The sequence below is a fragment of the Brassica napus genome, chromosome A6 (assembly GCF_020379485.1).
Source record: "Brassica napus cultivar Da-Ae chromosome A6, Da-Ae, whole genome shotgun sequence".
Lineage (NCBI taxonomy): Eukaryota > Viridiplantae > Streptophyta > Magnoliopsida > Brassicales > Brassicaceae > Brassica > Brassica napus.
In genome coordinates, this window is record NC_063439.1 from 10,372,225 (window position 1) to 10,395,854 (window position 23,630).

At 35.4% G+C, this 23,630-nt stretch overlaps 4 protein-coding genes and 2 pseudogenes across 4 annotated transcripts; 1 reads left to right on the plus strand and 5 right to left on the minus strand.

Moving 5' to 3' along the window:
- Positions 1–4,252: 4,252 nt before the first annotated feature.
- Positions 4,253–5,744, minus strand: LOC106411555 (annotated as a pseudogene).
- Positions 5,745–6,940: 1,196 nt separating this feature from the next.
- On the minus strand, positions 6,941–8,381 carry LOC106430815 (gamma carbonic anhydrase-like 2, mitochondrial). The gene is made up of 2 exons (XM_013871615.3): positions 7,911–8,381; positions 6,941–7,517 (listed from the first exon to the last, which is right to left on the minus strand). The coding sequence occupies exons 1-2, from the start codon at positions 8,302–8,304 to the stop codon at positions 7,141–7,143; spliced, it is 771 nt and encodes a 256-aa protein (XP_013727069.1). The 5' UTR covers positions 8,305–8,381; the 3' UTR covers positions 6,941–7,140.
- Positions 8,382–9,454: 1,073 nt separating this feature from the next.
- Positions 9,455–12,813, minus strand: LOC111198617 (protein INVOLVED IN DE NOVO 2-like). Its single transcript, XM_022687390.2, has 7 exons — positions 12,602–12,813; positions 11,827–12,227; positions 10,785–11,599; positions 10,417–10,704; positions 10,113–10,322; positions 9,776–10,014; positions 9,455–9,702 (listed from the first exon to the last, which is right to left on the minus strand). The coding sequence occupies exons 2-6, from the start codon at positions 12,218–12,220 to the stop codon at positions 9,778–9,780; spliced, it is 1,944 nt and encodes a 647-aa protein (XP_022543111.2). The 5' UTR covers positions 12,221–12,227; positions 12,602–12,813; the 3' UTR covers positions 9,455–9,702; positions 9,776–9,777.
- Positions 12,814–14,437: 1,624 nt separating this feature from the next.
- Positions 14,438–15,009, minus strand: LOC106430810 (annotated as a pseudogene).
- Positions 15,010–18,636: 3,627 nt separating this feature from the next.
- LOC106382672 (non-specific phospholipase C6) lies at positions 18,637–20,980 on the plus strand. Its single transcript, XM_013822711.3, has 3 exons — positions 18,637–19,357; positions 19,653–20,155; positions 20,362–20,980. The coding sequence occupies exons 1-3, from the start codon at positions 18,777–18,779 to the stop codon at positions 20,832–20,834; spliced, it is 1,557 nt and encodes a 518-aa protein (XP_013678165.2). The 5' UTR covers positions 18,637–18,776; the 3' UTR covers positions 20,835–20,980.
- Positions 20,981–21,231: 251 nt separating this feature from the next.
- On the minus strand, positions 21,232–22,002 carry LOC125609931 (secreted RxLR effector protein 161-like). The gene has a single exon (XM_048781548.1). The coding sequence runs from the start codon at positions 22,000–22,002 to the stop codon at positions 21,232–21,234; it is 771 nt and encodes a 256-aa protein (XP_048637505.1).
- Positions 22,003–23,630: the final 1,628 nt, after the last annotated feature.

Sequence of the window (23,630 nt, forward strand, 5' to 3'; positions counted from 1 at the left end):
AATTTTTTCATCTATGTGCGTTTAAATAACTTGATTACATGTTCTCTACAAATGGCCTCACTTCGTGTGCTCCCCTCATCATTTATACGAATTAGTCACTATGGGTAGTGAATTGTGCAAACTTTGCTGCTGCGGAAGGCAAACCGTAGAACCATTTCCCTGAAACAAAAAATTTATTTGGAGGCTTTGACAAAATTGTGAGATGCATGTATCCTACACGAAGATTGCAATGTGCTGATGACACGACTATATATATATATATTACCATGGAGTATATATTCTATTAAAACGAAGAAATATTGGTTATAAAAAAGAAGAAGAAATATATAATAAAAACATAATGATCACTGTTACATGTTTTTATAAGGTTATTTATATTTATTTGAGAAATATATATTTGTTTTAAATAATTCAAATGACATCATGTTCAGAAAATAAAATATGATCTAAATGAGATTAAAAAAACTCATTTAATAATTTTATAAAGCTTTGAAATAGATTAAAAGAAAGAGAACTTCTAAGTTGGAAAATGAATATAAAAAAATATGAGGTTGTGGTTTGGTTGAGCTAATCTGATCATTAATACCTAAAATATATAGAATATCATAATTTTTCTTGCTAATGGGCATTTAATTAAATAATTTTTATAATTATTTGTTATAATTTCTCTTAGATTAAAATAGCCTAAACATTTTAATATTCATTAAAATTAATGATATTTTTAGGTAATTTTTTTGAATAGTAACCCGTCCGTAGGGCGGGCAAAACCCTAGTGAGTATAATTTGATCATATCTATTTAGACTGTGAATTATAATTAGACAAAATACACAAAACCAATTAGACCATGGACATTACTGGGTTTGGATTATATGAACATGAACCGTCTACTAATCTATAATAAATATGTTTTCGATTTAAATTTAGAAAAATAAATTTTTTAAAGAAATTAATTGAGTTTTCTCACCAAACAAGTTTTTGGCCAGTACCATAAAACAAATTTCCCCCCAAAATCGTATAAACAAATTTACACATACAATCTTATTTTCATGCCACAAAATAAATTTATCCGTAAAAAATGTAAAAATATATTTTCTTGCAAAAATTACAAATTATGTTTTTTTGCTAAAATCGCAAAATCAAATTTTCTCGCTAAATTTTCAAAATCGTATTTTCTCACCAAAATCGTAAAATTAGGTTTTTCCACCAAAACCTTAAATTCGTGTTTTCCTGCCAAACATTTTTTGTCACAACGACAAAACAATTTTTTTTTGTCAAAATCGTATAAACATTTTTTCCGCAAACAAACTTGTTTTCTGTCAAAACGAGTTTGCCGACCAAAACCACATAATCTTGTTTTCTGTCAAAATGATTTTTTTCCGCTAAAATCACAAAAACAAATTATGATGTTTTGGATTTATTCTTTTGCTGAAAAAATAAATAAATAAAGATGTTTTGGATATATAAACAATCCCCTATAGCAGATTTGTATTGTACCAGGTTTTTTTTTGATGACTCACTATAACAGATTTATTTTATAGTCTAATATTTTTATATGGTATTTACTGAACTCCATGGATAGTCCATGTAAACATAACTGTTAATCTGTTTTTAAACAGGCTTGTTCCTTAATAGATACTAGATTTTGATCCGTGCTTAGCGCGGATTTTTTTAATTATAAAGAAAGTTTGATATGAATTAGTATTTTGTGATTGTACGTTATTACTTTATTTGAGATTTTGTATGTATATATTCTTTTGTAACTCTCTCTTAGGTCTGAAAATTTTATCCGGATCCAAAAAAACTCGACTGAAACCGAGTAAAAGATATAGGTCTGGTTCGGTTCCGGGTAAAGGGCAAATTGCCTATTGGGTATGTTATTGGACATGCGATCTCGGTTTGGGTCTAGATCTTACCGGAGACCCGATCGGGTATCCAAAATTTGCGAAATATTTTGTTTAGATTAGGTATTTTTGGGTATTTCAGATATATTGCTTGTGTTACAGCTATTCTTTTAACCTTCAAGTTTTAGTTTTCGGTTATAGTTTTGGATAAATTTTTTAAATTTTAAAATATATATTTCAGGTATTTGGATAACTTTTTGGTTTCATTGGATCTGAATTTAGGTAAAATTAGTTTTTCGACTATATGAATATTTTCGGGTATTTGTTTGGATTTTTGGGTGTTTGTTCGGGTTTGGGTGTTTTTGGGTTTTTGGGTACTTCGGTTTTTTCGGACCGATCCGGACCCGATACATCCCTGAAAACTATAGGTATTTTAGAGATATTTAAATTATGGGTCCGAACCAACCTGGACCCGAGAAAACTAACCCAAACCCAAGCCAAAAAAATTCAAATATATAGTTGGCTCCAAATCTTTAGGATTCAAAGGACCCAAAATCAAAAAGAACCGCCCGTACCTAACTCAATGACCCAAATACTCAAGGCTACTCTCTTTCAATATATTTGTGTGTATCTATACTATACTAAAAGTGAGATATACTCATCATATAACCTATCCACGTCATCTTTAAATTCAGCCAATGAGGGGGTTCTCTTTCGACATTTTGCCATTGCTTCTAACTTAAAGAGTAGAACTGGCCCTTTCGTGTAGGCTTTAAAAATTTTCTATGGCCCAGTTTAAACATAATACACGTATTGCAGTCTGGTGTCTCTTCCACTTCCTCTCCACCAATCCTTTCCTCTGTAATTACTGTTACCTCTATCCTTACTTCAACAATCAATGACCCACCTCTATTATTTTCGATCCGTGTTTTGGGTTTCTCCGGCCCGCTACCGTCCTCTTATGTGTCGCCTTTAGTTGATTAGGGTTACCGTCTCCTTCGAGATCCTTCGTTTGAGGGCGCTTCCTCTTCCACTAGAGTTCAGTTTTCTTATGAACTCCAATAATATATTGTCTCGAAAAAATAGGAGTCGATCGAGTATCTTCCCTGCAAAGGAGTGTCAACAAGTGATGGATGAGCAAGGTTCTTCTGGAGGTAATCATGAGATATGTTTCCTCTTTGTCGATTTAATGAGTTCATGTTTCTGTTACGTAAAATAAGATTCGTGCTGATATACACATGAGTGCTTGAATTTAGTTACTTGATCTCTGGATTTTGACGGATTCACTCTAGATTTGTCAATTGGGATTTATTTTCGGAATGATGTTTGTTAATCAAAAGGCTGAGTTGATTTTCACTATTGTTTGATTTTTTTTTTTAAATGTCTTTGATGTTGACAAGTTTGGTTAATTCTTCATCTTTTTTTCAGGTTAAGATCATCCAATGGCTAAATCATCTACTTAAATATTCCATGGTAAATACTTAAGCGATTATCTAAACAGTTATTTGACTATCTCTTTTATCTTTTTAAATAAATAAATAGATTCAAGACGAAACCTGATTTACAAGATATGTGACTCTGTTTTGAGTACTTTCAAAGTCTCGTCATGAAATAAAGAAAAATGAAGCGCGTATAGGAAAAAAAAAGTTGAGATATTTGAATGCTGAAACTCCATGGCTGTCGCAAGCTGAAACTGAAGCTGGTAATCGGTAATCTGGTAGAGAACCACATCTCCATGGATTTCTCATGCCTTTTGTTTCCCATTCCTCGAACAGAAGAGACTCTTTTTCGAATCTGTTAATCTGGCTCTTTTATATTTAATTGTTTCTGATTATCATCTTTTTATTGTCTCATGTAGAAGGATGATAATCATAGCTTAGCTGTTTCCTACACCAGCTCTTCAACACAGGTCCCAAAGCTTTGGTCTTTCCTTTCATGGGTCAACAAAAGTCTCATACTTTTGATGTTTCTCCAGGTGAAGAACTGTTCCTGTGATAGAGGAGGGACCACGCGAGCAAAGGAATCAGTTGTTTTCTGTTTTAGGGTCTCTCACTGATCCAGAAGAAGAAGAATCAAAGGACTCCTCAGAGGTTAACTCAATGAGAAGTTTGGTCTTTGATGTTGGTGTTTTGTGCCTTTCTCTCGCTGATGATTTTTTTGGTTAATTGCATGCAGGGACAGGTAACAGGTTGCTTATGTAGATATTAAACTACCAAGAAGAAGAAGTTTGCAAGTGGAGTTCAGTTGCAACTCATGCGGAGAGAGAACTAAACGGCTTATCAACCGTTTGGCTTATGAATGTGGCATTGTCTTTGTCCAGGTATACCAGTCTTTGGTTTGCTTAATTGTCCTGAAGAGACATGTTATATGATAGTCTTTAAAAGAGTTTTTTGTTTTGTTTTGGCAGTGTGGTGGATGTCTTAAGCATCATAAGCTGGTTGACAATCTTGGTCATTGTTGAGTAGGACTTCCGCAAAGAAACCTCCAAGGATTCAAGTACTGATCAAATTTGATATGACTTCCGATAAAAAAATGTATTATTTTTTAATCAAATGTGTTTTGGTATACAATGGGGAAAAATGTAGCTTTTGGAGTTGATACATAGGTGATATAGTGAGAAGAAAGCTAGAGACTTTAGGCTGTGATAGCCAGCAGGAGGAGAGTTCCCAGTACAGTGCTGAGCCACATTGCTACTCTTCCTTCTAGCTGGTTCAAGGCATTTCCTCCGTTCTGTAAAACCAGAAATTAAAGATTGTTATATAATTCAGTGTGGTGATAGTGCGTTTCTTTTTAAAGATTGTAGTTTAGTAAGAGAGTGTTACCGCATTCTGAAATGGTGATGGTGCTGGAGACGTTTCCTGGGAATCTGTTAGAACTGGACGAGATGGAGGGCTTGGAGGAGTTGGTGCTGGAGGTAGGGCATGGTAATGGCTCTTGTGTTTGTGCTTTTTCTTGTGCTTGGCAGGAGCTGGTGCTGGTGGTAGAGTTATTGGTGTAAGCGCTAGAGGCGGTGAAGCTGGTGGTGCAGAAGGTGATGCCTGTGGGGGAGAGGCCGGTGCAAGCGGTGGTGAGACGGTTGGAGCTGGCACAGGCGGGCTTTGTGGTGGTTGTGGAGGCTAGCTGCTGGGCTGATAACTGGTGCAACCTTTGGAGCTGTGGTGGTGAGACGGTTGGTGTAACTTCTGGTGGAGGTGTAGTCGGAGATGCTGGTGGCGGAGTAGCTGAAACGGGTGGAACAACTGTTGTTGGAGTCGTAGCTTAGCTCTTTCCTTCCATGGGTCAACGAAAGTCTCATATTATAATATAAATTCAGATTTCGGGGTGATCATTACAGCATGTACTGATTGTCAACTTTCTTATTGATAGTAGGTAACAATTTTTCTATAATTCACTTATTGTGCATGATTGTATGCGGCAAAAGATTCAGTCTATGGTCTTGCCTATGACGTTGTCATATCCTTGCTTCAGAATCCTAGCAATTATGTACTAAATTAAGAACAACAGAAGCGGAATTTTAAATGAAAAGTATTTTATTTTATTTTTCACATAAACAATGTTTGAAATATTTTTATTTCAGTATTTAGCGGATGTATTAAGTCATGCAGAGAAATGAGAGCAAAAGGAGTATAAAACTTAGAAGAAGAATGAAGATTGTGAACAAAACACTCAAACACCATCAATGATCACAAGAAGAGAAATGTTTAAAAAGTGGGAGAGCGTTAGAACCTTCAGAAGAAGATACCAAGTTTTTTTTCACTATGAAGACGCTTCATCCCAAACCTCTCAGAGAATCAAGAAATGCATGAAAGTAGAATTCAAGTTGGTGGTGGGGTGACACTAGGAGACTGTCAAATTTTACCATTCACACGTTCACTTTCGTTATATGCAAAACCAATGGTCATGGCAGATGAAGGCGTCTTCGAGCTTGGGGTCTTTCGTTATATCACTTTCGTTTTACACAAAACCAACATGTTTGATAGACTAACTTATATAAATAAATGATAAAAATCAATTTAAAAAAGGAGATGGATAATGCTGACTAACCAAATCGGAACAAAAAGTAAAAGCACCCCGCGCAAGCGCGGGGTTGAAGATCCCTAGTATTTTATAAGAGTTGCATTTGTTCACTTGATAAGATTTAAGATTTGTTTGGCATATTTTTAGCTAACTAAATAGTATAAATTTGTAGGGTTTTAATTTAATATTTTTAAAAAATTTATCTTAAATAATAAATTTTAATTATAAATATTTTCATAAAATTAAGTTTTTTCGTAATAGATATAATTTTTTAACAGATGATTTGCTTTATTTTTTTTTATCAAATTTGATTTTGTAAATAGTTGGATATATGTTTGACAATTTTGAATTACATTAAAAATGTTAATTTTTTCAGTGTTCAAAAGTTTAGATTTTGTTGATAAGTACTTGCTGTATATTAATAGTCAATTTAAAGGTCATCGTGAATATTGAAAGATAAGTATATCATGGATTAAAATGTTTATATCGAAATCAATATATGGTTCGCAATCTTTTTAAAAATGAATTTATCAAGGTATTATATTTAGTAAGATATATTAATATGATTATGTGGAGGATAATATTGCTTTAATTGCCGTTATTGTGTCATGTATAAGTAGATTTTTTCAGAATGTTTTCCTTTTAATAGTATAGATGGTCACTATTTGTCCGTAAACAAAAATGTCCATATTGACAGAGACGCGAACAGTCTAATTGACAGCCATATTTTCAACAAGTATCAAAAGTCAAAACTTTGGCAACAATTTTCACCAAGGCCAACCAACTTCAAGTGACAAGAGCTAAAGTGGTTTCAATTGTGTGTGGGTTCTATGTGAATCTATTTTCTAACAAAATTGGCACACAATAACTGGATAAATTACTGCCGATCCACAAAACAAAAGCAACAAGTGAGGCACCATTATATTGTCTTGAACATTGTTTACATTTTCGTAAGTTATATGACTATATGTGCTATGTTACAACTTGCTTGCAATCATTTTTTTTTTGTTTAATCAATAAACTGCTTCTTTTATGTATCTCAGCAAATCTGAAGTTACCCCTGACATAACTAGACGAGAAAAGGAAAACGTTTTCACCATTATCATCTTATTATCGAAAGTTCAAACACAAGGATATGAATTCAACAAAATAAACAGAGAAGACAACATTTCGAAAACAGAGCTGTGCTTTTCTTCTTGTTCGGCAGCTACTTATTACGATCAGAATAAGATTCAAAAACAAAAAGGGAAGCAGCCAGAAAACCTGGAAAAGGAAAGAATTCTAGACAGCAATCCCAAGGGATTTCTTGAACTTCTCAACCTCAAGATAGACAGTTGAGTAAGGCAAGAACTCAGAGAAGTAATCTCCACTAAGGTGGTTAATGGCAACAGCGAGTTTCGGGATCTCTAAGGTTTCCTCATTGGTGAGTGTTCGAATAAACCTTGCTGGGTTGCCTCCCCAGAGTTCACCAGATGGGATTCTTCTGCCAGGTGGAACAACGGAACCAGCTTCGAGGATTGACCGGGTCTCCACCAGGGAACCTTCCATCAAAATCGAGTGTTGCCCGATGATGCATTCGGGTTCGATAGTGCATGACCTTAAAAGACTGTATGCACCAACTGTCACATACCTATCGATCAATGTCTCTGCTGGTAATCCTGTAATTTTCCAAAAGTAGAAAGTAAAGATGAGATATTTTGTTTTTTTCTCTCATATCAAAATTCAAAGCCAGCACCACCAAGAGATGCTCTATTACCCTTCGAGATACTAATATCGAAATGAAGACTGTTTTGAATATACAGAATTATTGAACAGAGAAGGAGGTGATTCAAATAAGTACCTACACTTTAAAAGATCACATTGCTCATACATTGCTCAAGTACTTGAGCATCTAAGCAACTTCCTATTACTACACAAGATGGTCTTTTGTGGTGTTATCCTCCATACTAATCTATCAACCAATAATAGCCTTGACCGAGTTCTTTTGTATTTGTCACTAATCACATAGCAAGTTACAACTGGAATCAATAAAACATGAAGAGAACAAGAACCTGTTGGGGACGACCACGCGGCATGAACAACACACCGTTCCTGGACATTGGAGCAGAACCCAAGGGTGATCTTGTTGAGATCTCCCCTCAAAACGGCACCGTTCCAGACGGACGACCCGTCCCAGACTGTGACCTGACCGGCCAAAACGACGTTAGGTGCCACGTAGGCATCGACTGCGACCTTGGGTAGCCACTGTCCCAGAGGAATGATCTGTCTCTGGCCTCTGTAGTCCCACTTCACCCGATCCGGCGACGGCGTCACCTCCGATTTCGGCTTAGGAGCTTCCCTCGTCGCCACCGCTACAGCTTCCGCTGCCAAGTAACGCCGAATCAGATTCGAGGATACAGATGAGGTGACGCATCTTCTGGAGATTCGAGCTAGAGAGGTCGCCATTGGTATGGAATCAGGATTCTTCAACGATTTCTAGAGAGAGAGAGAGAGATTCCGAGAAATGAATCGAAGGGAAAGCAGTATTGGGCTTTTACGGTTGAAGCCCGTATATTATGGGCCTAATCAGGGTAATTAAGGTTGTAGTAAAACGCAGTGTAGCAGCTTACACATACTCGAACGCAGTGTGTATCTACGGAATGGCTGGCTTCTCAATTGTGTTTCAAGAGTTTGGATGTCGAACCAAAGGCTAAACTTAACGATATTTTTTTATCATAAAGAAAATATGGCATCTAGTTCTACTGTGTCTCTAACATGTGTACCTTTGGTATTTCGCAAATTGCAAAAGCAAATGAGAGCTAATCTCTATATTTTCTTAAGTACGTTTAGTTTTACAAAATTTAATGTCATTCTGTAAAAAAAATGCTAACAGTTTAAGTTCTATAACGTAAACACAATTTTCAAATATATATGAAGAAAAAATCATTAGAATTCAATGAATTTTGTATTTAAATTTCAACTAAAATATAGGTATATCCGTAGTTCTTTCAGATTTATGTCTTTGTATTTTTCATAGAAGATTTTTAGATCTACTAAAATACTTCAAGTGGCAAAAAAATCATCTTGCTATCGAAGACAAATTATAACAATCATATTTGACATTCAGATATAGATTCTGAAAAAAACTTGTTTAAAATTACGTAAATTTCAACGAATACTTAAATCATTAAACACATAATGGGTGAATTTGACTATATAAAATAAAATCATCACTGTCGACCAAAAAAATCATCACTAATAACATATGATTTTGTTTGAATTAAATCCATTTGAATCCAACAACAAACAACCCCCGTTTCACTTGAGGCACTTAGATTCATCAAGCGGGGAAGATAATCCGTGGTGGACAAAAGGAAATAAGTTGATGATGGAGGTTTTTTTATTTTTTTAAATTATACAGGAGTATCATAGTTTTGTAGAAATGGTTCAGACTAGTCATGTGTTACTACATGTCGGTCCTTTGTTCTTGGCGATATCAAAATGTTAATTTTCCATGTATCAATAAAATCTTTCATGAAGCAAATTGCGTGGGTGTATACAACTGAACTTCACGGAGGATTCTTGTGTGTTGCATCGTTTTCAAAAGAAGATGATGTAAAACGGAAACATAGTAGTATATTACTACAATGATATGAGACAATATAATTATTACTCGTCGTCCAAATATGTTAAAAGATACAATGCAAGACATCAAAGATGTTTGTGCCCCTTATTAATCTACTAATGAGTTCTGATAAAGAGAGAGAAAAAAAAGCAGACACCAAAGGTTCATCAATTCCTCTGCAACTACATACCGCATGAGTGACACATATTATTCAGGCTAGTTTCCGCTTCTCCTTTCACCTGCGAAACATCATCACCAACTCCTAATATGAACGAAACATATAGGCAGAAAAATAAACAAAGCTGAAATAACCTTTAAGCCATTCCACGCTTGCGTTTAGCCTTTTCCCATTCATCAAGTAAACAAGTGACACCTTCTTCAAGTGTAGCCTTCCTGTCTTCTTTTAAGTTCCATAGCTCTGTTGTAATGTACCTTCCACTTGGGTTATACTCATTTATCTCCAACAAAGCTCTCGTTACCGCATTATAAGGACCATCTCCTAGATCTTCCTTAAGCTCCCTCAGCTTCTCGTCTCTATCATCTATCACTTCCTAATAAACCCACAAAAAAAGAAGCTTCAATCTTTCAGAGAGAATGATTCAATATTAAGTTACTAACCAAAAAGAGTAAAAACATTTGGTCTTCTTACCACTTCTCTTTCTTGATTTTCAAGCTTGATCCGCTTGAATGGATGCCAATCTGGATCTTTGAGATAGTCTTCCCAGAGCTGGAGAACGTCTATTGCTCTGTCCTCCACATCTTGCTGACAATACTTCTGCTGCAGTGCATCCATGAATGGTTTCGTCACCAGCTCTCCCATTCTCTTTACACCGATATTTTGTTTCCACTCTTTCATAATCTACAAGAAAAAAAGGCAGTGATTTAGATAAAACTTAAAACCAAAGATTTAGATAATGCTAGATATATACGTTTATGTGCATTTTGATACGTACGTTTACCAATTCTTTACGTGCTTCTTGAAGCTCATCGTTGGTTCTGCGCTCTCTGAGTATAAGAGTTTGGTTAAACTTGTCGAGGTCAGCGAGTTCTTCTTCCTTCTCAGTTAAACCTTTATAGATATTCTCCACTTCTTTCACAATCTCAGCGTCTCCGTCTGATCCCATGTGCTTCTTCACGTTCAACTCTCCTTTCAACCGCTCAATCTCTAGCTCTATCATTTGTTTCTGATCTCTTTGTCTTTCCAGTCTTATGATCTTCTCATGAAGCTCCTCCTTTTGCCTCTGCGAGAGGTCACACATCACATTTTTTAATAATGATTATGAAAATAAAAGCCTTAACAAGAAAGAAGAAAGACACTAACCCTCTGATTCTCAGCCAGTTTTTTAACTTCTTCGTCCGCCTTTTGTTGTTCCATGGAGGCTAGCTCAAGAGAACTATTCTTGGAAGCATTCTCTTGCAGATCTTCAGCCAAGTTCTTCCTCTCGGTTTCATTGTGAGCTTCCCTCTTCGCCAGCTCAACACCTTTGATCTCCAGTTTCTTCTTCTCCAACTCCAACTGCATCTTTAACCTCTCGTGATCAGCAAAGATCTTGTTAACATGACCCATTGTCCTCTCCTGTATAGCATTCAGCTCGCTGTTGTGCTTCTGCAGACTCTTCTCCTTCTCTTCCAACTTCTCCTTAAGCTCCTTTGACTTTGCTGAATGAAGCTCCTCAATTTCCTTGACTCCTTTCTTCTTCTCCTCCACAAGCTGCGTCAGATTCTGCACGAGCTTCTGCTGCTTCCTCGCCTCTTCTTCCGTAACCTCAGCTATAGTTTTGAGATCACCTTTCTTCCTCAAGTCTTCTCCAATGATGTTATTCCCGTTGTAATCATCAGCACGTGCGATCCACGCGTAAAGACCTGACTTGGGAGGACCATCTTTTCTCAACCAGTCTTTCTTACCATGACCATCTACAAGATAAGCCTTGTCGAAGAGAAGAGCATTGTGAAGTCCATTCCAGTCTTTGTTGAACTCCACAATCGCTGTTCCAGAAAACCCCCAGTGGTTCCATAAAGTACGAACCCTGGTGGGATTAAACCCTCTTTGAATGTACTCATCTCTTAGCTTAGACCCGCTCTCACCCGCGGTTCGACCATTTTCTGTCTTTGTAGTTGGAATGTTAACCACAACACCTGTTTCAGTAGAACATACACACACAACAATCAATAAAAACTTCCTCAAGATTACCTAACAAAGTGAGTTTCTTTAGAGTCTGAATGTTTAGAAACAGCACCGCAGTTAATAGTAACAAAAATCTATATATATATATATATATATATATATATATATATATATGTTTTTGTTACTATTAGAACCGCATGTTGCCATTGGGACCCTTAAGAGTTTAATAAGTGTGTACCTTTCCAAGGGCATACGAGCTTCTCATCCTGGTCACAATCTTGAATAGGATCACCAGTTTTTCTTCGCTTGGAAGAAGGCTCAGCTTGTGAATCATCAGCAAGATCTTGTTGGAGGTATTTGGCAAGAGCAAGGTGGCTTGCTTTCTCCTTTGCGGTTCTTTTGTCGGAATTGCTATTACCAACTCCAGAAGCATGTTGGAGCAGATCTTTGTACTGGAAACTCGGTTTCTTCTTGTTCGGACAGTAAGGACACGTGAAAGAATGAGGAGACAGTTTGACCTTGAGCTTTCCGCTTTTGAGAGATAGGTAGATCTTGTCTCCATACTCTTCCATTTCGGAATCACTAATGTCTGAATCTTCTTCGTCTGAGCTCAAGATCACCGTGCTCCCCATCTTGTTCCTTGGTTTAAGATTACAGTTTTGCAAAACAGAATATGAACTCAATTATCAATATTTTTAAAAAGAATCTGATCTGGTCTGGTTTTGAATTTTAGCAATGTGGTTGGTTCCCTTCCATTACTTTTTCCTCTAAAGATGATTCCTTTTTTATTTAAAGTTTATTCCTTTACATTGTTGAGCGAAGTGATAAGTGAATTGCATGTTTGATATTTTGAAAGAGATTTATGAAGATGTGTTCGTAATTAAAGAGGGAGGGAATTGAGAAGAGAGTTGGGAATTCAAACTACATCATCGATCTGAAAGTGAAACTCTGTTTTGTCCTCTTCTGAGGAATGCAAATTGAAAAAAATAAAATAGTTCACCGGAGAAACTTACAGGAGGGGAGGAGTAAGATGATGATGATGATGGAGATGGTGAAGCCGGCGATAGTGTCGGGAAGAAGACGAACCTCTCTCTCTCTTCTCACTAGCTTTAGGGTTGAAGCCAAATTAAAAATACTCTACAGTTTATGTATGTCCTTTATTTTAATTTATTACTTTTCCTATCAGAGATTTTTTTTAAAGTAAAAAGGAAAAAGTCAATAAGAGATGAGAGAGAGTAGTCAAGACTAAAAAACTGACGTATCGAATATTTACTGTCTTTCAATCCTCACCATATATCCATCCACTTTTTAGTTTTTACTCTTTTAGATTTTTTACCGTTTATTATTTTTTATTCTTAAAGTGGCATACAAACTTTCTTTTTCACTGACATCAGAGAGTCGTAACTCGTAACTATTTTTATTACTTGTTGGAATCTGTAAAACATTGTTTTTGCCACAGTACACTTAACAAAGACAATTTTTGTGTGTTCCAAGGCTTGATTTGATTGATGATCGCTGTAGCACTGATGCGCGTTTGTCACACGCGTAATGACTTTTACAGTTAGTAGTTGAGTTGCGTCGTCGTACTGTTCAGTATTATGTGATACATGTTACATGTTACGTATCTACTTCTGTACTTTCGAATCTAAACAGAGAATCGGGTCGATCTAAAGTTAGAAGCCCATTTCTACTTGTGAGCTTTTAGACGTTTTACAATTTATAGAGCCCAAAGGAGAAGGATCAGTTTTAGCTTTGAGTTAGTTTTGGGTCTCGTTTAAATACTACATTCAGTTTTATTTTCCATCATCCTCCTTCGTAGATTTCACAAGCATTTTGAAACATAACATTTCAAATGTATCGAGATATTTTATATTTATTTGACATCTTATTCGTTTTCAGTGTTAGCCGGATCTCGTGTTAAATTAGAAAACAGCGACAAATTGTGTTAAAAACAACAGTGTATCCTAATTTGTGATGGAGTTAACTCGTTGAATGAGAAACCTTGCGAACAGATTTTTCGGTATTTGTAAACTGGTCTAGGATATATAACAAAATATGGTTTTCGCCTTAAATTCTAAACAATCAATATGACAAAATATACATAAATTATTAAAAGAATCAGTATGTGTCATATTGGTTTAGACGCAGAATCATATGATACCCTAGTTGATAACAATCTAGTTATTGAATAAAACCCGATGTATAAAATTATACTCCCTCTGTTTTGATATGTAAGTAATTTTAGCAAAAAATGTTTATTTCACAATGTAAGATGTTTACATAATCCAAATCATTTTTTACATTTATTATATATTATGTGACCAATTAAATAATTCATATATTTTTGCTATTGGTTGAATTTATGTATTAAATGCTATTTTTTTAAAAGTAAAAGTTTTTTTAATATTCACACTTTTAACTAAAACTACTTACAAATAAAAACAGAGAGAGGGAGTACATATTAGTATAACAATTAACAATGAAAATTAGAGAAAAGGGAAAAAAGAAAGTGACAGTTAACTATTGACAGAAACTGCTAATCAAATCATCAGAATGTCATGTAGCACGCAAATAGAACTTTCAAAATAAATAAATAAAACGCAAGTGCAAGCGACGCGCAAGATAGCGACACACAAACCAAGTATGTCTTCTTCGGACTCTAGCCCTTCCAAGCAAACCTCACCAATATTTTACAGGTGAACCGAACCAAACGGAAGAACCCCAATCCGAAGTCATGCTAAACCAGGAATCTATCAAAATCGTTAAGCTTAACCCGGTTCTTACCGACCTCATGCAAGTTTACTTTTTGTCCACTTTCACCAACACATTCGTAATTCATGCATCAAACAAACCACAAACCCAGAACCAAATTAACCTCAAAACCAGTCGGGGCCACAAAACCATGATTCAAACCCAGAATTAAACACCGCAGATTACGAAAATTAGCTTAAACACATATTCAGATTAAGAATCACATATCCGAATATGTTTACACCAGACATAGAGCGAGTTAAAAACAAAGCCAAAGACCAATTGTAATTTTTTTTTTAACGGTAAGAAGAAGACAACGACAAACCAGATATAACAGAGATAAATTATAAATCCGGTACGGTAAAATTAACCGGTGTAGATGTGGAGACGAATGCGATGGTGAAGATGGTGATGAGACCAAAGAAAATGATGGAGTGAACGAGAATCGAGGCGCCGCTAGTTTGCATATTCCCGAATTCGACGATTCGACCTCTCGCCGGAATCTGAAAGAGCAGTCCCGGTGTCAAAAGTACGAACAGTATCACTGCGATCACCACAGGTCCCCAATCCGCCATTACTCTGATGCTAGAGAGAGAGTGAGAGGGAAATAGCAGAGAAGAGGTCAGCGAGAGAGAGAGAGAGAGGTTGAGAGAAGTTTTTTTAAAGTTTTGAAGAGTCCGAAACGTCTCGTGCGATGTGAAAGGTAACGGCCGGTGGCAATGTCACGTGGGGTATATACGCTGTTTTCTAAAGACATCTTAATGGGTCATCTTGGATTACTTCTACCTGGGCCGTCTCAATCTGGCCCAATATAAAAGAAAATAATATTGCACAAAATAATCAGGGCGATTTTTTTTTCGAGAAAAAGATCAGGACAACACCAAATCAAAATTTTTGTTCTCAAAGTAGCATTCAAGACTCAAAGTCACAAATATAGGTTTCATTAAAGAGGTAAATATACATTTATATCATTTGAGTTAATTAATCCAAACCTTAGAGTTTAGAGTTAAGATGTGGGGTTTTGGAATTAGGGTTTAAAATTTTATAAAAAATAAATACTAAAATAAAAAATAAAAATTTTAAAAATAGTTTCAAAAAGAATTTTTAAATTAAAAAAGAAAATTTGAAAAAAATTAAAAAAAAAATTTCAAAAAGAAAAATTCAAAAACAAAATTATAAAAATTTTGAATCTGAAAACATATAATCTGAAACTATAAAATTTTTTTTTTTTAATTTTTAATTTTTATTTTATTTTTATTTGTTTATTTAATTTTAAACCAAGGGTATTAGGGATATTTTACCCTTTAATGAATGTCATTTTTGTGATTTTTTCCTTCTAGTGCTATTTTTAAGACATAAACTTCAAAATATGCTATTATTGACAATTGTCTTTTTTTTTTCTTCTCTTTTTTATTGTTTTTTCCTTTTTCTTTTTGGCTTTACTCTTTTCTCTTTTACCTAAGTTTAGACATTTACAACTTAATTCAAGATTGAGCCGAATGCAAACAGAAATTTTGAATTTTAATTTAATCCAATTTATACAAATACTTGAATAGATCATATAGAACAGTATTTAGATCATGGATATTATTAAAACCCAATCCAAATTTAAATTTAGACCCAAAAAACAAATCCAAATATCTGAATTAGTATGCAAAATAATGTTTTTTACAACAATCCTCTAGATTATATTTGAGAAGTGATTTTGCCACATGTCCTATCTACAACCATTTTTACAAAAAAATGATGAAATGGCTAACAAGATTGATGACATGACTTATAATTAATATGACATGGACAATCACATTTATTATTGACAAATATTTTTGGTAAACTTTATAGAATATGACAATAACTAATACATTACATTTAATGTTGATTTATATTTTTGGTAAACTTCTTAAATATGGTAATAACTCATAAATCATCACTAAAATAAATATATTGAAATATGCATTATAAATTTCGAAATATTATTTAATTGTATTTTTATAATTATACAATTTTTATTACTAATATTTTTAAAATTTTCTACATCTGTTTTAAAAAATTAATAAATTGTTAATCGTAATTTCATTAGTTTCTTTTAGATATCTATAAATTTTATAAATATTGTTTAGTTATAATTTTTAAATATACAATTTTTATATGATTTTTAGTAATTTTATACAATTTGATTTAATACATTTAACCAAAATAAATAGATAAAAATTATCTAAGATTCAAATTTTAAATATATTACATATATATTATTTAATGTACTTTAAAATAAACAAAATTATTTTTTTTCTTAATTTTATTATTAAATAATAAACTTTATATTAATATTAGTCAAAAATAATAAAATATATAATATTAATTAATTTCATTTTAAATATAATTTAACTTTTAAAAAATTTATCACTGCACATGGTGCAGGAAAACACTTAGTAATAACTAAACTAAGATAAAGGTCCTACCGACTCGAAAAACCGAGCCGGTGGGGTGAAATCAACATAGAACACAGCTGAAGGGGAACTCCGAGCACTTCGTGCAAGTTTGTCTTCCATGCGTCGTGCAAAATAGTGTTCGAAACCTTAAAAAAAAATTAATACTTAATTTTATGTTTATTTTAATATAATATTTAAAAATATTTAAATCGGTAGTTATATAAAGTACATCTCGTTCTAGCAAAGACATTTTGAAATTTAATAACTTGTTTTATTATCGAGTTCGTTAGTACCTTTTTTAACCAGTTTACCACTCATGGTAATGCTTCATTACACTTTTGAATGGTTAAGTTAGAAAGAAGAGAAGATGTATTGGCCATCATGTTTGCACCTAGTTATATAACCTGTATAAATGGTACAATCCTGAAATAATGTATTTCTCATTCGTTCTATTACTTTTTTTTTATGTTTGGTTATAATGTCATTACAAATTATGAGAAACATTACATAAAAGATGTTACAGCTGACAATTTTATCTTTCTTATGAGGATTCTTGTTTGACTGCATCACTCTGAACCGTCCTGTGAAATTCATTTTTAACAGTATTTTTTGCACCTTGCTGAAGATCTCATGTAATCACTTTCTCTGAGAATTAAAACTCAGACTTCTTTGTGTAAAAATTATGTCGCCTAAGATTCAAACCCCAGATTTAGATGTAGAAACATTTAAATCATGACCACTAGGGCACGGTGCTTCCATATTACTTTTTTTCTAACGCTGATTTATTAAGATATTACAATTATGAGAAATATTACATAGACGACTCGACAACCGACAATACTACTTGTCTTATAAAGATCTATGTCTAACTGCATCACCACAGTCGCCGTACAAAAATCCACGCCTGACTGGATTTACTTGCACCATGTTGAAGATCTCTTGTAAGCGTTTTACCGTAGTCTGCATAATTGTTTAAAAAAATCGTTTTCTCTAAAAATTGAAACTTAGACCTAATAGTGTAAAAGCATTAATAAATTTTTAGTCAAACCAATGTACTAAGGGAGCTTCCACCAGAAACAACCACTAAACTAAACGCACTTACTTATATGCTAAGCACTAAATATTTTATTCTTTGGTACGAAAGGCACTAGGCATTGGGTGTTTCTTTAATCCCGAACGTTTCAAAATGAAAGATCAGTGTGGCGCATTAGCCAAAAGTAATTATCATGATGGTGATACTATTAGGTTTTCGTTAAAAGTAGCTAGTACTCCTTCCGTTCTCAGAACTAAGACTTTTTAGAGTTATTTTTTGTTTTAAAATAATAAATTTTCTAGAATTTAAAAGTATTTTTAGTAGTTAAATATTAATAAACTGTATACTTTTAAAAATATTAATTAAAAATATTTAAATTAATTAAATACTATTGGTTGATATTTATTAGAAAATGTATAATAAAATAAACAGCAAATTTAATTATAAATATTTATTATATTTTTAATATGCGTAAATATTTTATAAAAATTTTCTTTTGGAACTGACGGAGTATTTATTACTAATACTCTCGGTACAGATAATTCCTAAACTAGATTTTAAAATCAGATTTAAAGTTTAAACTACAGATTGTTCTAACACAAAAAAAAAAGGGTTTAAACTCCAGTATACACATTTTAAATATTGTGTATCCATCCATATTTGAGAGGAGTAAAAAGAATAAACCATTCGGCAAGATCTCACAAACTACGAACCCCATGAACCCACATGGACACATATAACATCTAGAAGAAAACAAATGGCCATCTACGTGGTTTTCACAAGGCCGTGTCTTCTACATGTATTTCTCTCAATTTCAGAATTACATTGACCAGGAAAAGAGAGTAAATGTGTTTCAAAGAGATTATTCTCTCTTTACTGTCTTCTTTATGTTCTGTCTGAAACCAAACCAAGGCAAAACAAAATCACAGAATCAAATCCTCTTTCTCAGATATTCCGGAGAAAACTAATACATTCATGAAGCAACCAGCTTCAAGATTTGCCTCCACTTTTTCACACTTTCTCGCACTCTACTGTCTTCTCACGCTATCCCATGTAGCTCTAGGATCCCATCAATGGCAATCACCAATCAAAACAGTCGTCGTTTTGGTAATGGAGAATAGATCCTTCGATCACCTCCTAGGCTGGATGAAGAAATCGGTTAACCCTTCCATAAACGGTGTAACGGGTCAAGAATGTAACCCGGTTCCGAATTCTACACAAACCATATGTTTCACTAGCGACGCTGAGTTTGTGGATCCGGATCCGGGTCATTCGTTCGAAGCTGTGGAGCAACAGGTATTCGGGTCGGGTCAGATCCCGTCCATGATGGGTTTCGTCGAGCAAGCGCTTTCGATGCCGGGAAATCTGTCGGAAACCGTCATGAAAGGTTTTCGGCCTGAAGCTGTACCGGTTTATGCCGAGCTGGTTAAAGAATTCGCCGTGTTCGACAGGTGGTTTTCTTCTATTCCTGGTCCGACTCAACCGAACCGTTTGTTTGTCTATTCGGCTACCTCACATGGTTCAACAAGCCATGTCAAGCAACAGCTTGCTCAAGGGTACATTTTCAAACTCTTTTTTTTATTACAAACATTTTCAAAAATTTTCTTTACCTGAATGAGTAATAAGTACTGTCCTAATTTATATAAAAAAATCCATATGCAATTAATAACATTTCATTTTGAAAAAGATTATAAATGGTGTTACAAAAAAAAAGGATTATAAATGTGTTTGTCGGTATTTCAAGTACTTGTTTAATTTTATTTGTAAGAATTAGTCAATTTTATAGTACTTTTAAAAATTTCATTACCACTAGCTGTATCCGTTAAACATATCATCATCATGTGATTTCAGTTTTCCACAAGAAACTATATTCGATTCACTCCACAGCGACGACGTCGATTTCGGAATATACTTCCAGAATATTCCGACCACATTATTCTACCGTAATCTCCGACAGCTAAAATACATATTTAAATTGCATCAGTATGATCTGAAATTCAAGAAAGACGCAGCAAAAGGAAACTTACCGAGCTTAACCGTCATTGAACCGAGGTATTTCGACCTCAAGGGCTTACCGGCCAATGACGATCACCCATCTCACGACGTAGCTAACGGCCAAAAGCTGGTTAAAGAAGTGTACGAGACACTTAGGTCGAGTCCACAGTGGAACGAGACGCTCCTAGTCATAACCTATGATGAGCATGGTGGGTTTTATGATCATGTGAAGACTCCTTATGTCGGTATACCGAACCCAGATGGGAATACCGGACCGGCCCCTGGTTTCTTTAAATTTGACCGGTTAGGTGTTCGGGTTCCTACAATTATGGTGTCACCTTGGATTCAGAAAGGAACTGGTATGTTCTCTAATATAATTATTTTGACAATCTATTTTACCAAATTGATATAAAAATTATTTAAATATTGTATCATTAATTGTGGTGGAGAAATAATTGAAATCTAGAATTTGTCGGCGTGTTAGCGTGACTCAGTTTTTCAACCACAATCTGACACCATTTTGATTAATTTTTATCATCTTGTTTTATTATTTGTTTGAGTGAAGTGGTGAGTGAGGCAAAAGGGCCAACAGAGAGCTCAGAGTTCGAGCATTCATCAATACCAGCGACCATCAAGAAACTCTTCAATCTCTCTTCCAATTACTTAACACATAGGGATGCTTGGGCTGCTACTTTCGAAGACGTGGTTTCTCACTTAATCTCTCCTCGAACCGATTGTCCCATGACTCTACCTGCCGTTGCACCCATGAGATCCACTGATCCTAAAGAAGACGCAGCCCTATCTGAGTTTCAGAGTGAAGTTGTTCAGCTTGCAGCGGTTCTCAATGGCGATCACTTCCTCAGTAGCTTCCCGGATGAAGTTGGGAAGAAGATGACTGTGAAACAAGCTCATGAGTATGTCAAAGGAGCTACTTCTCGGTTCATTAGAGCTAGCAAAGAAGCAGTGAAGCTTGGTGCCGATAAATCTGCCATTGTCGATATGCGATCTTCGCTCACTACTAGGCCACGCAACCTGTGACTGACGAACAAAATGATAACAAACCTTGTGAAAATTTGTAGGTTTCTTTTTGTTTTCCTTGCATTCTTCTTCCTCTCGTTTGATCTGAAAATGTGTGATTTGATGTTTGAAAACTGAAATTAAGAAAAAACGAAGCAGTTAAAGTTCGTTGTTAGTATCAATACGTATTGAATCAAACTCTTAAACTCAAACTCTTTATTAATCTCACACAATGCTTTAAAAAATAACTCAAAACTAAAGCTCTCTCTCACCACAAGGTTATGCCACACATTAGCACCCTTTATATATCTCTCGAATATCCTAAACTCATTAGGAAATATAAACTAATAGATAACTCTTATCTAAATCTAACTTCCTTATCTTTATCTCATTAGGAAGTGATTGTTTGACTCTCAAGCTACTTCAAGTTTGAACCAACATTCTTCCCCTCAAACTTGAAAACTTCTTTTGACACATTTTGGACCCCAATCAAATCTCTCATCTCAATAAACTTGATTCTTCCCAATGCTTTGGTGAGTATATCCGCTTTCTGTTTTACTCCGGCAACGTGTTCAACCTTTACTAAGCCCTTTTCGACACATTCTCTTATGAATTGGAACCGTGTGTGAATGTGCTTACTGCGTCCATGAAACACCGGGTTCTTGGACAATGCTATTGCTGATTTATTGTCGATACGCATCACCACCTTTTCACTTGTCTCCCCAAATACTTCACCGAGAAGATCCTTTAGCCATATCGCTTGTTTAGATGCTTCTGTTGCAGCCATAAACTCGGCTTCACATGAAGACAAAACAACTATTTCTTGATGTTGTGAGCACCATGTGATTGGATTCCCTCCTAGATAGAATATATGTCCTGTGGTGCTCTTGCCGTCGTCTGGATCAACGTTGTAACTGCTATCGCTGTAACCGATCAAGCCTTCTTGTGTTGCTGCACCGAAGTTTAGTCCATATGATAGCGTTCCTTTCAGATAGCGTAACACTTGCTTCAACGCGGCTTTATGGGACTCCTTCGGACTGTGCATGTACCTGCTCAGGACTCCGACACTACACGCGAGATCAGGCCTTGTGTGTATTAGATACCGTAAGCATCCAATGTTTCTTCGGTAGTCAATCTCATCAACGCTTACTTCCTTTTCAGCCTTGCATAGCTTTAAGCCTGCATCCATATATGTACTGCATTGCATTCCTTTAATCCGGCTTCTTCGATGATCCTTGCTGCATATTTCTCTTGGCTCAACACGATGCACCCTTCTCTTTGCATAACTTCTATCCCTAGGTAGTAGCTTAGCTTACCAAGGTCGGACATATCAAATTTTGCCGCCATATCCCTTTTAAAGTTAACTATCATCTCTATGTTTGAGCTTGTCATAAGCAAATCATCTACATAAACAGCCACGATCAAGAGACATCTTTGTTCTTCCTTTCGATATAATGATGGTTCCTTGAGACATCGTTTGAAGCCTAGCTCGTGTAGTGTGGCGTTGAGCTTCTCGTTCCAAGCCCTCGAGGCTTGTTTCAAACCGTAGAGTGCCTTCTTCAATTTATAAACCTTGGCCTCCTTTCCTTTCACTATGAATCCCTCAGTTGTGATACATAGACTTCTTCTTTAAGATCTCCATAAAGAAAAGCTGTCTTTACGTCTAGATGATGTAGCTCCCATCCTCGTGTAGCTGCTATGCCAATGATTAAGCGTACGGTTTCGATTCGAGCAACTGGAGCGAAGACTTCATCAAAGTCTATCCCATGCTTCTGTATGTAACCTTTGGCAGCAAGTCTCGCTTTGTATTTGTTTATGCTTCCATCAGAGTTTCGCTTTACTTTGAAAATCCACTTTAGTCCAATCGCTTTGCAGTTGTGAGGAAGATCGACTAGCGTCCACGTTTCGTTCTTTACTATTGATTTGATCTCATCTTCGCAAGCGTCTCTCCAGACCTTAAGCTATTTTGCTTCCTCATAGTTCCACGGTTCTTCATTCACCAGCATCAAAAGATGCTCATGTTCAATCTCACATAACGTCTCATACATCTCATCCTCCTCTACCAACAGCTCATAATCATCAAGATAACTTGGTGTCCTGGTTACTCGTGAGGAGCGTCTCAGCTCGAGTGGAGCTTCTTCCTCCTGATCATTAATAGCCGTATCCGACACTTCAGTTTTCTCATCAGCATCTTCCTTATTTCTCGAAGTCTCTGTATCACAGGGACCTTTTGAACCAGAGTCTATCATAATAGTCTCATTGTTGCTGCCTTCCTCTGTTTCAAGCCACTTTCCCTTTTGCGTTTCATCAAACACTACGTCTCTACTAACCACGATCCTTTTATTTGTTGGATTAACCAGCCGATAAGCTTTTGTTCCTGGTTCTACACCAAGATGTACTAGAGCACGAGAGCGGTCATCCAGCTTTCTCAAGTGTGGTGAATCAACCTTCACATAACCAACGCATCCAAACACCCTTGTGTGCTCGATGTTTGGTTTCTTTCCTTTGAAACATTCGTATGGTGTTTGTTTGACCAGAGTCCTTGTTACTATCCTGTTGATGAGATAGGTTGAGTGCCTTACTGCTTCTCCCCACATGTAGTTTGGAACGTCCATGTGTTTTAGTATGCTTCGTGTCATCTCCATCAGTGTTCTATTTCTTCTTTCGACGACTCCTTGAGGTGAGTACGGTGCCGTTAGGTGCCGTTTGATTCCCGAGCTCTCGCAATAGTGGTTGAACTCTGAAGAGGTAAACTCTCCTCCTCTGTCTGTTCGCAGTGTTGTGATTTTACTTCCCGTCTCTTGCTCAGCTAGAGCT